Source organism: Octodon degus, unplaced genomic scaffold (assembly GCF_000260255.1).
Source record: "Octodon degus isolate 3935 unplaced genomic scaffold, OctDeg1.0 scaffold00120, whole genome shotgun sequence".
Lineage (NCBI taxonomy): Eukaryota > Metazoa > Chordata > Mammalia > Rodentia > Octodontidae > Octodon > Octodon degus.
This window is the reverse complement of record NW_004524696.1, coordinates 8,234,392-8,250,278: the sequence shown is the minus strand read 5'-3', so window position 1 is coordinate 8,250,278 and position 15,887 is coordinate 8,234,392. Positions and strand designations below refer to the sequence as shown.

The following is a 15,887-nucleotide window of genomic DNA, read 5'->3' as shown; positions in this document are numbered from 1 at the left end:
ATATCAAACATCTTAGGCATAACATGGAACAGGTATTTTTCATCAAGTATTGATATGTTAAACTTTAAGTCCCTACAGAATATGATGAAAAAACATTTAAAATTAACTTTGAAGAAAATGTGAATAGAGATAAATTCTAAACTTACACACAATTCTTAAAACCTACACACTGTTTAAGGCAGACACACTGGAAAGCTCATCTGGTTAAAAGGCCTTTATTTAAAGATTATACCAGAGATACCTAAAAATCTAACAAAGCTGTCACATAAGCACACAAAACTAAGGAAGCAGAAAGGTCTGATGATTTTGTGTTAAGTAAAAACTGAGAAATACAAAGCAAAATTCCATCTGAAGTACAAATTAAAGTTAATGATTTCAAATAAAAACTGACAGATTTCCTTTGTTTCAGAAATGTCTTTTTAATTCAGTAATCTTTTATCTTAAACAGTACAAATGTCAATAAGGATTAATTTAACTAAAGATCTATTAATTCTGCTTAGTATTTTTAAATTTTTCTTCTTTTAAATGTCATTATTTTTTAAACCAATTTTACAGGTATCTAGGACTTTAACCTGTAGATAACATTATACAGCACAACAACCATTTTTGAGTTCCTATTTGTTTAATGAAATTTTGTATTGTTTCTAATGTATTTTTTACCATTTTGTATTCCTTAAAATTTTTTTAGAAATCTAATTAATTCATTAAGACTATCAATATCAAGAAAGAAAGTTTCTTATTTCCAAAGCAAGACTTGTGGACATGATTACTTTAGTGCACTGACTGAAATATGTTTAGAACTTAAACACCTCTCCTCTCCTAACTTTAGAACAATGAAGTGGGGAGTTAATTTTAAATTATATCGGATTCTGAGTTACTAAGGTTTTTTTTTTCTAAAATCCACAAAGTAATAAAGGCAATAATCTGCTATTGTTGGAATTATCCTGGCTTTATTCAATGATTCTTTCTTTTTAGTGACACACCAAATGCTCGCTGAAGCAGGTACTTCCACAGCAAACCACAAAGTCAGACATTAGTTAAAATGGTCTGTAATCTCACCCTCTGTTGGTTCTTACCATTTACCCCACATGCCCATTATTTGATATATTTCCTGCTGTCTTTGTGGACTTCAGTGCCTCTCCACAATAATAACACAGGAAGCTCTGCAGAGACTAAGGACTCACTTCATAAAATCAGTAATTTTCAGACTTAGGTTCTGTCAGGTGGTAAACTGTTAGAATTATTTCAACCAAAATAATTTTAATTCATGCAAATATTACACACTATTAGTCCCACCTACTTCCCCACCCTGTGGGGAAGATCTCTGGAAGTAAGCACAGAGAGGAGAAACAATATTTACACACATCTCAGCAAGCAGCTTGCAACTGTGGAACCTCAATTTCCTTCCTTTACCTGCACAGGGAAGAAAGTTCCTTCTTCCACCTGAGAGAACAAAGCTGCAGATAAGAGACATCTAGTGACTTTTTCAATTTACTGAAATGCAACTGAGTTCCTAGAACTGCTCTTTGTCTACGAATAACCTCTATGGTCAGGCCGAAAGCTGCTGTTGACCACAAGGAGGAAGGCAACAGTGACAATCACAGCCACATCTGACTGTTTTGCTTATTGGTGCTTTTCATAAGTTCCTGAGTAACTGCTATTACATATGAAGTGTCTATGGAACCACAGTCCCATTACCTGTCTCTATAGTGATCTGCTTCAATAATAACCACCAAACTACAAAAGAGTCACACACACCATGATGAGATTCTCCCTCATCTTGTTATTGTTATACTATAAACTCTAAGCTTCACAGGGTAAAGATCAGAGCTTATTCTTTGTCCCCTGACTGTGCCTGGGATGTACTGGCTATAGGTTACATATGTCATCCACACCTCAGTGTATACACACACACACACACACACACACACACACACACAGAGTGTATCATAAAAAAATAGGTTAATGTCAAGCAATCTGTGTTGACTAGATCAAAAGTCATCTTGGTGAAAGCAACTGTCACAAAATCCATAAATCACATCATCACTCAGGCTGGTACTACCACTGTCTGTCCTTCCAAAGCTCCAACCTAAAAAGTATGGTATTTCAAGACACTTCACTTCATTTTTGAAAAATACGTATTTCACAAGTCCTGTGAAAGATCAAGAGGTAGGAATATCAATGGATAGGATACCCCACACAAAGATGCCAAGACTAGAAGCTCCTTCATAATGCCTGCAGGGGTGTGGGGCAATCAAGCATCAGAAAAGACAGCACTCTTCCCAGGAATTCCGTAAAACAGTAACCTGAACACTGCATAAAGAAGATATCAGTCATCAGGGCAAGCAGTGGATCAGTTATACCTGTGAGGAATCAAAACAGTGCACACAGCACAGACCAAGGGCTCAAGGATTTGGCTTCCCAGGACAGAGTTTATTTATGTCTGGTCCTGGCATGTCCTTCCAAGAATGGCAGACCTCCAGGAATGCCACTGTTACCTGAGGTTCTGATCAGCTGGAAGAGCTGGCTACTGCTACAAGACCCATTAAGTTTCACTGATATGGGGGGACTTGTACAAAGGAGAAGACAAGCCCACAAAACAGACCCCTTCCTGCCTTCTCAGAGGAGCTGAGGGGAGTCCAAGAGCCTACCCGAAACAGCTGTAAATTAACCCAACATTACCTATACAAATACATGAGACTTAACGTAGAAAAGGTTTTCTCAGGAAAATTCAGTCTACAAAAACTCAATGAAAATATTACCAAAAGGATGATCTCCAGTATTTTGATCTTAAGTACTTGAGACTCTGAATGAACTTCTAGGAGGTTGTCAAGATAAATTTGCTATACACCAGACATGTGATTTCAGGACTTGCTCATTCCAAGTTAAACAAAAAACTAGGGAGCTAGATGCGGTGGCACATGCCTGTAACCCCACCACTTGGGAAGCTGAGACAGGAAGATCACTGAGTTTGAGGCAGCCTGGACTACACAGTGAGTTCAAAGTCAGTTTGTACTATATAGAGACCCTGTCTCAAAAACCAAAACATGCACACACACCCCCACACACACACCCAGCAAACCAAGCTAAAAAGCAAAAAAAAAAAAAAAAAAAAAAAAAAAAAAAAAAAAAAAAAAAAAAAGCCAACAAATACCGATGGTTCACTAATGTTCCTCTTCCTTGATGCTCTCATTTTCCACTATAAATCTGGTGTAAAAAGACAGCAGGCCTAGAGCTGTGGAGCTGCCAGTAGACATGGTCACATTGATAATCAGAAAGAAAAACACAGGAAAAACTCTTAAAATGAAGTACCGTGGCTCAGGTTCCTTACAGGGAATAAGATAAGCTCTTCACTGACTAAAGATTACATTAATCACTGTCCAAACAGGATGGGATCCTATCCAATATTCTTCACTTAATCACACATGGCCACAAACGTTCATCTTAAAAAGACTTCCAAAGATTAGTATCACTCATTCCAAATGTTGGTACCAATATTTCAGATTTTAGAGGGTTTTTTTAATGTTTGGATTTGACTTCATATATTGAAAATCTAAATTCTAAATCCTCCAAAACCCAATCTTTTTGAGCATTATGTTGGTACCCATGATGTTCTAGATTTTGGAGCATTTTGGAGTTCACATTTTAAGATTAGAGTTGGTCAACCTGTATAATTAAATTATTAAGACTCACTTAGCTGAAATTCAAGAATTACAGAAATCCATCATAGATGAACTATAATGAAAAGTTGTGGAGAACATTGCCTGAGCTTTCCCTGGACAGACACCAGCAAAGCCACTATGACAAGAGCCATTAAGAAAAAAAGTACTGTGTAAAAATATTCCACTAATAATCTTTTACAAAACCTCTGTCAACAAGTTACTTATTCTAGTGATTTTCAAACTGTTCCACTTGAGTGCGGCAGTCATTTTGGGGGAAGCTAGACTGCAGCCCCCAAGAGACAGTGAGTGCAACTGTAATCAGACTACACTTCAATCAGCACTGAACTCATGCTTGAACACATCTGTGGAATTCATCTAGGTAATGCATCTAAAGTAGTAAGATTTATTCCAAGGAAATGATTTGAACTGCCAGAGGAAACATACTGGTAACCTACCACAACCATCAGCTGCACACATGCAGGTACACAAGAATGACAATGGAAATGTGAATATTACATCACCATGGAGCTCCTTGAATTGTAACAAAAACCTCTTGTATGTAAATACATATGAGTAATGGAAATGGGAAAAGAGACATTTTAGATTTAAGGTAATAATATTTGTGGCTTTCTCTAAAGCACACATTTACCTGCCACCCATAGGTAGCAGTGAGCCTTCGAGGACTTCACGAAAGAAGCATTCAGTACCACCAAGATGCTTCATCTGAGAAGTGGTAAAACTCAGTTTCTGGGAGCCTTGAGACAAACCACTGATGTGCTACAAGATCTCAAACATCAAAAAGAAAAGACTATCAGCTCCTTGTCATCAAACTAATTCCTTGACTACTTGCCTAGATCAATGAAATAGCCACCTATTTCATTGGTGGCTACGATTCACTACACTGACTTGAATATGGAGTTTCTATACTACTTAACTACCTGCCCAATTTATGTGCTTGTCTGGAACTCAGAGGCCTCTTCTGAACAATCAGAATAAAACTGAAAAATCTCTCCAATTCTAGGGCTTTTGTTTACCAGTAAGTTCAGAAGCACTGAGCTCTATCTCCACAATCCATGGACTAAGCATAAGTGTTAACTAGGTCCTACACGAAGGTTATGTAACTTTTTTTATACACAAACACAGTAACCTGGGATGCCCCCAGTTGGTGACTGAAGACATCCTGGCCCTTGCTCGCCAGAACCTCAACAAAGGCAGGGTGCTGTCAGACAAAGTAAGTAGAGAAGCCATCAGAGAAGAGTGATGAGCAGCTCATACAATGATGTCCTTTTCAGAGGGAAGTTCTGATAGCAAGGAGCGCTCACCTAGATGCAGTTCCTGTTCCTTATGGTAAAAACCACATGTCAACCTGTATCAGAGCACACCACTGGCAAATTCGGATGTACACTGGACACTGGAAAACGTAGACAGTTCATAAAAGTGGACATATCCTTTTATGAAGTTAGGATATAGATCTTAACAGCTACGGAGTCCATACACTATACTACCCTGTCACCTGGACACAAACAGCCCGGGTTCAGCCTCTTCCTGGGCTATGATGCAGAACCACAGGTTTTACAACCGCGTTTCACAAAGTTTACAAGAGCTTAAAGACATGTACACGCCCCACAGCTTCTGTTTCATTAACAAGCCTGAAACTCTAAGTTGTCCTGTATACAAAGCCACCCGAAATTGTCTTAACTTACAAACGTGTAGTCCATCTATCACAGAAAAAAAGAATAGGTCGATAAGAATTTGTTTAAAACGCAAAATATCTTTGGAACAATCACAAGTGGTGACTACCCAGCTTTACAAAGCCTCGCAGCTGCCTGGGCCTCCCTTTCAAAGTTCTCACCCAGCGCAACTCTGTTCGAGTCCCCCTGAAGATGAAGGTCCCTTCAGCTTAGTGCCGAGACTCAAACGCTCTCTCTCCAAGGGGCACACACCCACCCCCCCTCGAAGGTCCAGGACCTCCCTCCCTCACTCCCCCAGAAAGTCCCTCTCCAAACCCCTCCCTCATCGGCTCGGCCCGGCCCGGCCCGGCCCGGCCCACTCACCCGGGGGCCACGACCTGGCCCGGCTGCGCACACAGTTCTCGCACCACACCGGCGCGTTCCGACCTGAGCCTACGCTCGGTCCGCGCGGAGCGCACGCAGCCCCCGGAGGCGGCACGGGTCGGGGCGGGCCCGGCGGGCAGCGCGGAAGAGGCGGCCTCGTACACAGCCAACACGGAGCCAATGCGTACAGTTGCGCCCGCCGCCACCCTCCACTCGAGCAGACGCAGCGGCGCGGTGCCCGGGCAGCGCACCTCCGCCACGGCTGCCGTCGGGGCGCCGTCGGCTAGAACGCGAGCCGCAGGAGGCGCCTCCATCGTGACCGGGTCTGGCAGACCGGCCACAAGGACAGGAGGCGCTCAGGGCGCGGCGTTCCCCCGCGGGCGGCGGCGAAGCTGCGGTTCCCGCTCAGGAACCGGCTTCACCCGCCGCTCGCTGCGCACCGACTTCCGGGAGGTGTGCCGACGTCACGGCGGGGAGGGCGACGTGCTGCGGCGCGCGTGCGTGCATGTGCTCAGGCCGCTATTGAGCACCAGCTCGGCTCGGGACCCCAGGCGCCGGAGGCGCAGGACGGAAAGCGTACAGTTGGCGTGAGCCTGTGAGGCTTCTCGCAATCCGTCGCACTCTGCGAGCCCCGTACCGAAAACTACGAATCCCAGCATGCAATACCGTCAGTATTCTCGTCGCGTCCTGCGACTACTGACGTCCAGAAACTACGAGTCCCTTTATGCACCAGCGCTCACTGTCGCAGAACTCCCTACAAGCATTGCGAATTTCCACGACGAGTCCCGGCAAGCAACGGGGCAGTTAGGCTAGCCTGTGGTTTACGCGAGTGTAGGTTTCGCGAGACTTCGGGCAACTCCGGGTACATTTTGCGACTCCCCTCCGGAGAGGGGCGCGGTCCTGCTCATCTACACCACAGGTGGTTTTTTGGTTTTTTTTTTTTTTTTTTTTTGTTTGTTTTTTTTTTGGCGGAACCGGGGATTGAACTCAGACCCTTGCGCTTACTAGGGAAGCGCTTATTCCACTGAGCCATCTCCCCGGCCCCTACACCACAGGTTTTGCGAGCGTTCGACTGCACGGGCGCTCCGAACTCCTGTCAGGAGATCCATCAGACCTGCGGATCGTGAGGAACTCGGGCAGTGGCGATTTATCTTTCAGAACAGCAACCAAACAAAACCGAGATTGAACGAGATTACAGGACAACTGGGGAAGATGTAGTTGCCTGAACACTGGTTGTGAGCCAAACTGGTCAGGCATGCCCAGGAAGCGCAGCCCAGAAAGGCTGGGATGTGGGGTGAGCCAGTGGTTTGTATAGACAACGCTGATGCCAGTGCCATATCGCTTTGCACAAAAGCAGCGCCCGTTTGTACCCACAGGCGGTGTGCCAGCTAATCACCTAGAAAAAGTGCTGCAGACAGTTTCCTAGGGGTCGGGTTGTATAAATTTTTAAAAACAAAACTACAAATCTAAAAAGCAAAAAGCAAGGCTGGTGAGATGGCTCAGTGGTCTAAAGCACCTACTCAGAACAAACTTAGCAAAGCACAGGGATCGCGGTTCAATCCCCCAACCTACATGCCATCCAGCCCCGCCCCCTGGTGGGCTGAGCTGGCCGCGTGCGCCCACACACACACACACACACACACACACATACATACATAAATAAATAAAATTAAAAAAAAATAAAAAGCAAAAAGCGATTATTTCATTGGACATGGAGACTGGCTCCGTCAGTTACCTTGTATAGTTCAGGTAAGAACAGTAAGCAAGAACCGGGTGCTTTCCAAGCTGCTTACTGCTGTGATTCCATCAGTAAATCTACAAGGTGCTGAGTTGAAGTAGTTACAGATTAACCATTCTCAATACTTTGGATTCCTCAGAAAAGGGCTGTTGTCCCACGATCCATGTCCACCAACCTTCATAGAAGTTTACAGACTCCTTTTAGTTTCACAAAAATCTTGAGACAAAATATCTGGTTGAATAAAGACTTTGTGCATTGGGAAAGAAAACACCTATTTTGCAAGAAGAAATATTACGATCCAGAAAGTTGCCATAAGCTACAACTTTGTATTTTAAAATCAGAAATAAATGGGTTTCTACACTGAGAATTTTTCAGTTTTTTTGGAAAACGAGGTATGAAGCTAGGGGCAACACCTTCATGAAACACCAGCATTTTTACAGCAAAATATAAGTGGAATGAAAAAGACCAAAAATATTCTGTGTTCAAGTCAATTTAATTTTTTTTAAAAAATGTATTTAGTACAGGGTCCACAGGGTCTCACTCACTACACAGACCGGATTCAAAGTGATCCTCCTGTTTTTCTGCTCCCAACCGCTGGAATTATAGGCGCTTGCCAACCCGTCCAGTTTGAGTTGCTCTGGCTCAGCGTGCCCTGGGGGCAAAAAATATTTTTTTAATCAAAGCAATACAGAAATTTGAATTTTGGTTCTATCTACTTTCCATATACTGTTTTTCAAATATCAGAGGATTTGATTGTCACTTCCTTGGAGGCATGCCTTCTGTAGACTCAACTATGTCCAATTGGCAGACAGGGATCAGTGCTACCGTCAAGAACTGAGTGTTAACATGTTAACAATTGGGCTATAATTCATATGCTTGACTGCTGGGTGGCTTGAACTATCAGTGGTGCAAGCATGATGCTCCTATTGGGCAGCCTTTTATTAATTTTATTAGTAAAAAGGCTGACAAAAAAGATCCCTTTGTACCACCGGTGATAAAAGCTGCCCAGTGGGACCATCATGCATGTACAACCAGGGGTTTAAGCTTGTGGGACTTAATGAGAAAGCAGTTATTGGGGTGGGAGTATTACCTTTGGGAAGGCCAGATTTCCTGGCCTGTGAACTTCATCTGTGTATTTTGTGACAGTGCTGAAGGCCCTTCATCTATGTTGTATACCAATGTATGGACTGAAGTTAGGAGGACTTTTATGCCCTTGTATGGGTGAATAATAAGCAAAAATGGTATAAACTTACCGTGGAATATTTGGCCTTAAAAAGCAGTGAAATTCTAATGTGTGGTAAACATGGTTGAAAGTTGAAGACTTGCTGACTAAAGGAATCTAGGCACAGGAGGACAAATATTGTGTAATTATCCCACAGGGTACCTAGAGTAGTTAAATTTATAGAAACAGTGGTTCTGTGACCTCAGAGAAAGGCAATAGTGGTCCTTCACTAGGCACAGAGTCGAGAAAGGGTGAACATACAACACTACTGAACTTTAGGCATAGATATATAAGTTCTGTGTTTACCACAATCAAAAGTGTACAAGGCTCTTTCTGGAATTAGATAACTTTTCTTTTTTTTTTTAATTTTTATTTATTTATTTATTTATTAGAGAGAGAGAGAGAGAGAGAGAGAGAGAGAGAGAGAGAGAGTGTGTGGTGTGTGTGTGTGGCCAGCTCAGCCCACCAGGGGGCGGGGCTGGCTGGCATGTGGTGCTGGGGGATCGAACCGCGGTCCCTGATGCTTCGCTAAGCTTGTTCCAAGTAGGTGCTTTAGACCACTGAGCCATCTCTCCAGCCCCTAGATAACTTTTCTAACTTAGGTTTTAAATTACATTTCAGTGTCCTGATGTATTGTAATATTGTTTCTCAATCAAATAGTCTAATGATGTACTCATTTTTGTTCATAATATAAACTAGAATTGCTCAAGCGCCATAGAGGTAAATAAAGGGAATATTTACCTATAAAAAGCAAAGACCAACTGTGCCTAAATGCCTTACAAAGATTACTACCTGTGACCTCTGTTTCTAAAATGTACTGACTTCTAAGAAACAAATTGGGAAATGAAATATTAACCAGTTTTCATTCTCCATGATTATCTTTCTTAAATTCCTTTGTCATTTTTTCCCCCTAACCTACCCAAAATCATAATAGCTTTAAAAATTCACAATAGTTTTATATTCTGGTTACATTGTGAATCCTGATATTTAAAATGTATTGCTTTGGCTTTCTGCAGATAATATTGATGGTGTTCCACATGTAGGGTGTTATATTCTTTTTTTTTTTTTTTTTTTTTTTCAGAACTGGGGATTGAACTCAGGCCCTTGCGCTTGCCAGGGAAGCGCTTATTCCACTGAGCCATCTCCCCGGCCCCTAGGGTGTTATATTCTGCAAGTTCTGAGTATACTGCAAACTGTGGTCTCATTCCAAATGAGAAAGGTGAGACCCTGTGAAGTTGGCCACATGCTGCTGCTATACAACAAAAGCAAGGCAGAAAGGGAATCCTGAAGGGTGATAACTGATTGCAGACCTTCTTCTCTGCTGGAACACTTTGCTTTCTTACTGTATTATAAGGCCATATTCAAAGGACCATCAAAACAAACCAAACAGGTCTTCCAAATTATGCTGTACATCAGTGTCTTAAAGTGCACTTGTTGAACCTAAAACGGAACATTACGAATGTCATTCCAACTTCCCCAGTTCCTTGGGTGCCACTTTTCCCTTGAGTTTCCCACTGCAGGCACCCTTACCTGTTTATCATTTTCCTTTTATGTAGTATATTAAGGCACCATGCTATTTTATATGGCTATAGTTTACTATTGTGATTTCTATGTAATGTAATATTTGTGAGAGTGACAGAATGTGTTTATTTTATACAGGTACATTTAGATTTTTCTCACTTTTTATGAAAATCACTGCAATGAGCACTCACATGTTTTGTGGTGCAGGACAGTTACAGTGTCAAGGTACACATTAGTGTGGAAATGTTTATCAGACAATGCTAGGTTATTTCTCAAAATGGTTTTGTCCATTTATTCTGCTTTCTCATGCACACCCTCAGGACGTTAGTGTCATCACACTATCTCTGCCAAGCTGAGTAAAAGTTTCTAAGATGAAAACTTACCTTCTTCCAATATTATTTTATTTAGCATATTGTCCTGCTTTTTATTTATTTGTGCTTTCTGTGAAATGCCTATTAATTTCTGCTTCTCATTTTCCTGTTGGATTGATTGATTGCGTTTTAAAATGCATTTGTTTAGACAGACATAGGGACTGGGGTTTGATCGCCAGTGTACCTTGCAGGCCCTGTTCCCAGGGCATGCTGAGACTGTGATTGAGACTGGGCTTAACAGAAGCTCTGAATTTTAAAAATACCTTAAAATGTAAGGTCTTAGAAATACTTTTTTAAAAATGCTTGTTAAATTTGAAAAAAAAAAAATCTCAAGTCTGCATGGATAACCAGTTGTCCCATCACTACAGGAGGTACATTGAATCACTTTTGTTTGCCATCATGCATGTGATTCATTCCATAAATATGGGCAACTGTGGGTTTTTTTCTTCCTCTGAGTTATTACCACACTGGCTTTGTTGTTGTTGTTTCCCAGTAAGTTTTGATTTATGGATGGAGCAACAGTCTACTTTAGAAGTTTCTGTAGGAGTCTAGTGCCTGTTCTTGGCTTTTTGGTTGCATAAATAAACAAAATTAATTAATTAAGATATCACATTAACAGAGTTTTGGCCAGAACCCAGTGGATTCATACACCAATTTGTGGAAACCTGATTGATGATTTTAATGATCCCATCACTCCATTCATTAGGTTGTTTCCAAAGTCCTCAAGAAAGATTTTATGTTTTATTCCACATGAAGCTTATACATTTTTGTTTTGTATTTACTTCTAGTTTCCTTATTTTTCTGATGGCATTGTATGTGACAGCCCTTTTTAAAATTAACTTTTTTTCTGATTGATCATTCCTGATACATAAAATTGTGATAAAGTTTTGTGGCTTGATCTTGCATAAATTTACCTTAAGATCTTTTAGTTATAATAGTGGACTCTGGGATTTTCTATGTACAAGTCATGTAATTTATAAATAATGACTCATTACTACCTTTTTAAGTTTCATAACTCTTGTCCTACTTTACCAGCCTATCTTTGTACACAAAGGCAGGCAAGATTATGCATAGTGGGAACGCTTGCCTTATTTCAGACTTTTTTTTTCTTTCTATATTTTAGGGAAGGGTTTACTAGGTGTTCAGGGTCTCATTACTAGATTGGACTCGTAATGATTCTCCTGTTTACAGCCTCCCAAGTGCTGGGATTACAGGCGTGCACCACCACGCTCAGTCTCAATTGCTGTCTCAATGCTCCCCAGGGGCGGGGGTGGCACGACACACCAGGGGATTGAACCCCTGGCCCCTGCACCTGCTTGCAGGTGCTTTAATCTGCTGAGCTATTTTTTATTATTTAATTGTATTTGTTAGTAAATTTGCACATAAGATTTAGAAATCAAAAAGGATGAGTTAACACAGTATAAAGTTTTTCTTTTATCCTCATTCTGCTGGCTTTCCTCACTTCTCTTCCTTGAAAACATACTGGAAGATTATTACATCTTTTCAAGGTTATTGCCCAATTGTTTCATTCTAGAGTTTTATTTAATTATCTGCTTTATGGCACCAGAATGGATTAACAGAACCAACATCTTTCTGGTACTGAATCTTCCTATCTAAGATTTTAATATCTTTCTGTGAGTTCATATAATTTATTTATTTATTTAGTATCAGGAATTGAACTCAAGACCTTCCACTTGCTGGGTATGCACTGTGCCACTGAGCTATATCTGGCTGTTCATATCTTTTGTGTTCCTTATATTCACTTCATATTCACCAACTTCTTATGGGAGTGGTGATGCATGCCTGTGATCCCAGCACTTGGCAGGATGAGGCAAGAGGATTGCCCCAAGTTCGAGGCCAGTTTGTGCTACATATGAGTTAAACACTAGTCTGAACTACATAGTGCGGCAGGCCTGCGCCTGTGCGGTGGAGGCGCCGAGGGAGGCGGGGGCTTGATCCCTGCATGTCATTGAGTTCACCATGCTTTACAGATGAAGATAGATTTAGTCTGGAAGCTCTTCAGACAATACATAAACAAATGGATGATGACAAGGATGGTGGAATTGAAGTAGATAAAGTGATGAATTTATCAGAGAAGATATGAAATATAAAGATGCTACTAATAAACACAGTCATCTACACAGAGAAGATAGGCATAGCACTGTAGAGGATTTATGGAAACAGCGGAAGACATCAGAAGTTCATAATTGGACTGTTGATACCATTCAGTGGTTGATAGAATTTGTTGAACTTCCCCAGTATGAAAAGAATTTTTGAGACAATAATGTCAGAGGAACAACATTTCCCAGGATAGCAGTCCATACTTCATTTATAATCTCCCAGCGATCGGAGTCACAGACAAAAACTCCAGCTCAAGGCACTAGATGTGGTTCTGTTTTGTCCTCCGACACGCCCACCTCATAACTGGATGAAGGATTTTATTCTCACTATTTCTATAGTAATCAGTGTTGGAGGGTGCTAGTTTGCATATATGCAAAATAAGACATCTAAAGAACATGTTACAAAAATGATGGAAGAATTGGAGAGTTTACAAACTGCAGAGCAAAGTCTACTGGACTTGCAGGACAGGCTTGAAAAAGCACAAGAAGAAAACAAATGTTGCTGTGGAAAAGCAAAATCTACAGTGCAAAATGATGGATGAAATCAACTATGCAAAGGAAGAGGCTTGTGGGCTGAGAGAGCTGAGGGAGGGGGCAGAGTGCGAACTGAGTAGAGGGCAGTATGCAGAGCAGGAGCTGGAGCAGGTTCGAATGGCTCTCAAAAAGGCTGAAAAATAATTTGACCTGAGAAGCAGCGGGTCTGTTCCAGATGCCCTTCAGAAGTGGCTTTAGCTAACACATGAAGTGGAAGTGCAGTACTACAATATTACAAGACAAAATGCTGAAACGCAGTTGGCCATTGCTAAGGATGAGGCAGAAAAAATTAAAAAGAAGAGAAGCACAGTCTTTGGCACCCTGCATGTTGCACACAGCTCCTCCCTAGATGAGGTCGATCACAAAATTCTGGAAGCAAAGAAAGCTCTCTCCGAATTGACTTGCTTGTGAAAATGGCTTTTTCGCTGGCAGCAGATTGAGAAGATCTGTGGCTTTCAGATAGCCCATAACTCAGGACTGTCCAGCCTGACCTCTTCCCTTTATTCTGATCACAGCTGCATGGTGATCAGAGTCTTCATTCTGCCCTATCCTATTGCTGGAGGAGTCGATCACTTAGATGAAGATACCCCTCCAATAGTGTCACAGTTTCCTGGGACCATGGCGAAACCATCTGAATCTTTAGACAGAAGCAGCAGCCTGTGTCGCTTTAGCCACAGCGTCATGTCATCCTCACTGCAGTCTCAGCGAGCTCAGCTCCCTCCACATGCTCCCCACCCCTCCCACCCATGGCACCCACATCATCCCCAGCACCCGCAGCACTCCTTGCCTTTCCTGGATCCAGATATCCTCTCAGTGTCAAGTTGCCTTGCACGCTACTGAAATGAAGAGGAGGAGGCCGTTTATTTCACAGCTGAGAAGCAATGGGAAGTGCTAGACACTGCTTCAGAATGTGATTCCTTAAACTCTTCCATTGGAAGCAAGCAATCTCCTCCTCCAAGTCTCGAGATATACCAAATATTGTCTCCCTGGAAGATATCCAGAAATGTGCTTTCCCTAGAGGACTCCTCCAGAGGAGACTCACCCGTCACTACAGACCTCTCCCGGGGTTCTCCAGATTGCGTAGATCTGACAGAAACCAAGAGTATGATCTTCAGTCCTGCAAGCAAAGTGTACAATGGCATCTTGGAGAAATCCTGTAGCATGAACCAGCTTTCTAGTGGCATCCCAGTGCCTAAACCTCACCATACATCGTGTTCTTCAGCCAGCAATGACAACAAACCTATTCAGGAAACCCCAATCATTACCAGGATAAGCAGCATCCCACATGACCTTTGTCATGATGGAGAGAAGAGCAAAAAGCCATCAAAAATCAAAAGGCTATTTAAGAAGAAATCTAAGTGATGTAGCTGGCTTGATGGAATTCCATACAAGTGGCATCTGTAAACTATTATTTCCCACCCTCCACTCCCTGTTTTTTGTTTTAATTTTAGTTATGTAACTCCATTGGAGTTTCCAGACTGGATGCCATAGTGGGATGTCCTGAAGGGCACTGTCTACTGTCTGATTATTTAAATGACTAGATAATCAATTCATCAAGTCAGTTATTCCTGAAAAATCATTAAGACATGAGACAGTTTACAGTCTTTTCTGCCTATTTATTTTGTCTTTGTTGTTAGTGATGTGTATATATATTTTGTTGAAAGCCACCATGGACTTACAAGCTTTAATGGACTGGTAAGCCAGCATGGGATTGCAAAACTTTCTTGTTTACCAAGCATCTTCTTATCTTTCTACAAAGCTATTTACATCATGGACTAAATAACTTGAGAGAAGTAAAACTAATTGCATTACTGTTTCCAGACTGGAAAAAATAAATCTCTACAAATGAAGCTGTGTAGAGTTTATAAAGTAACTATGGATGTGGATATGGAACTCTTTTCACTTTTAGATCAAAAATGGATTTTTAAGTAGAAACTAGGGTTTCTAATTGACTTGATTTTGGAAATGAAAACCCATATTTTATTATGGGATGCTCCTTTAAATGCATTTAATATTGTAAAGTTTCAAGTCCTGCTGTAAAGATCCTATTATTTTGTTTTCCCCAGGGTTTTCACTGTGATTTACTGCATTGCAGGCTGTATGATAAAATATAAATAATTTAAAGAGAGAAGGCTCTTAATTCCTTATGCAAATGGAAGTTGAAACTTGACTGAAGGAATTAAAACATTTACAAGCTTAAACTGAGATAGGGGTGTGGGATTCAGGCACTTGTTTACAGACTTTGAATAACTGCAAGGACTAATGGTTTGTGAAAAATGTGTACTGTGGAAAAAATAATAAATTGGAGATATTACTATATGGGATTATGTTGATTTGTGTTAATAACATTCTACTAAAAACACTCTGTTTTCTGGAGAGCTGTAAGCTATCTTGTTGCTTATTTGCAGTATCTGAAATAGTGATGTTTTGGAAGCAAGTTGTCAAAAAATTTCCTTCTATTTTATATTGTTTGTCCTATTTTTTCCCATAATTTTATTGATAAACAAATAGCAATGAGACAGTTTCAAATCAAATTGGTAGGACAGTTTCAATAATTAACACATTGCATACGTTCTTCCTAGTGGTTAATTGCTGTACAAGATGCAGACATGATATCCTATTTACAAACACCATTAGAACAGATCACTCTATTTATTAAGAGAAT

The 15,887-nt window shown here is 41.1% G+C and overlaps 1 protein-coding gene and 1 pseudogene across 5 annotated transcripts in view; one reads left to right on the top strand and one right to left on the bottom strand.

Annotated features, from left to right (window-relative positions):
* Ctdp1 (CTD phosphatase subunit 1) overlaps positions 1–6,130 on the bottom strand; it is a 97,399-nt gene extending 91,269 nt beyond the window's left edge. For 3 of the 5 annotated variants that reach the window (XR_002817838.1, XM_023700066.1, XM_023700067.1), the window contains exon 1: positions 5,717–6,130. Coding sequence is in view for 3 of the 5 variants with exons in the window: in XM_023700066.1 (XP_023555834.1) it covers positions 5,717–6,030 (314 nt within the window). In the remaining 2 variants the exon portion in view is untranslated. The remainder of the gene's footprint in view (positions 1–5,716) is intronic. The other 2 variants (XM_023700068.1, XM_004640214.2) reach the window with 2 other exon arrangements.
* Positions 6,131–8,477: 2,347 nt separating this feature from the next.
* On the top strand, positions 8,478–14,584 carry LOC101580541 (annotated as a pseudogene).
* The last annotated feature ends 1,303 nt before the right edge of the window (positions 14,585–15,887 follow it).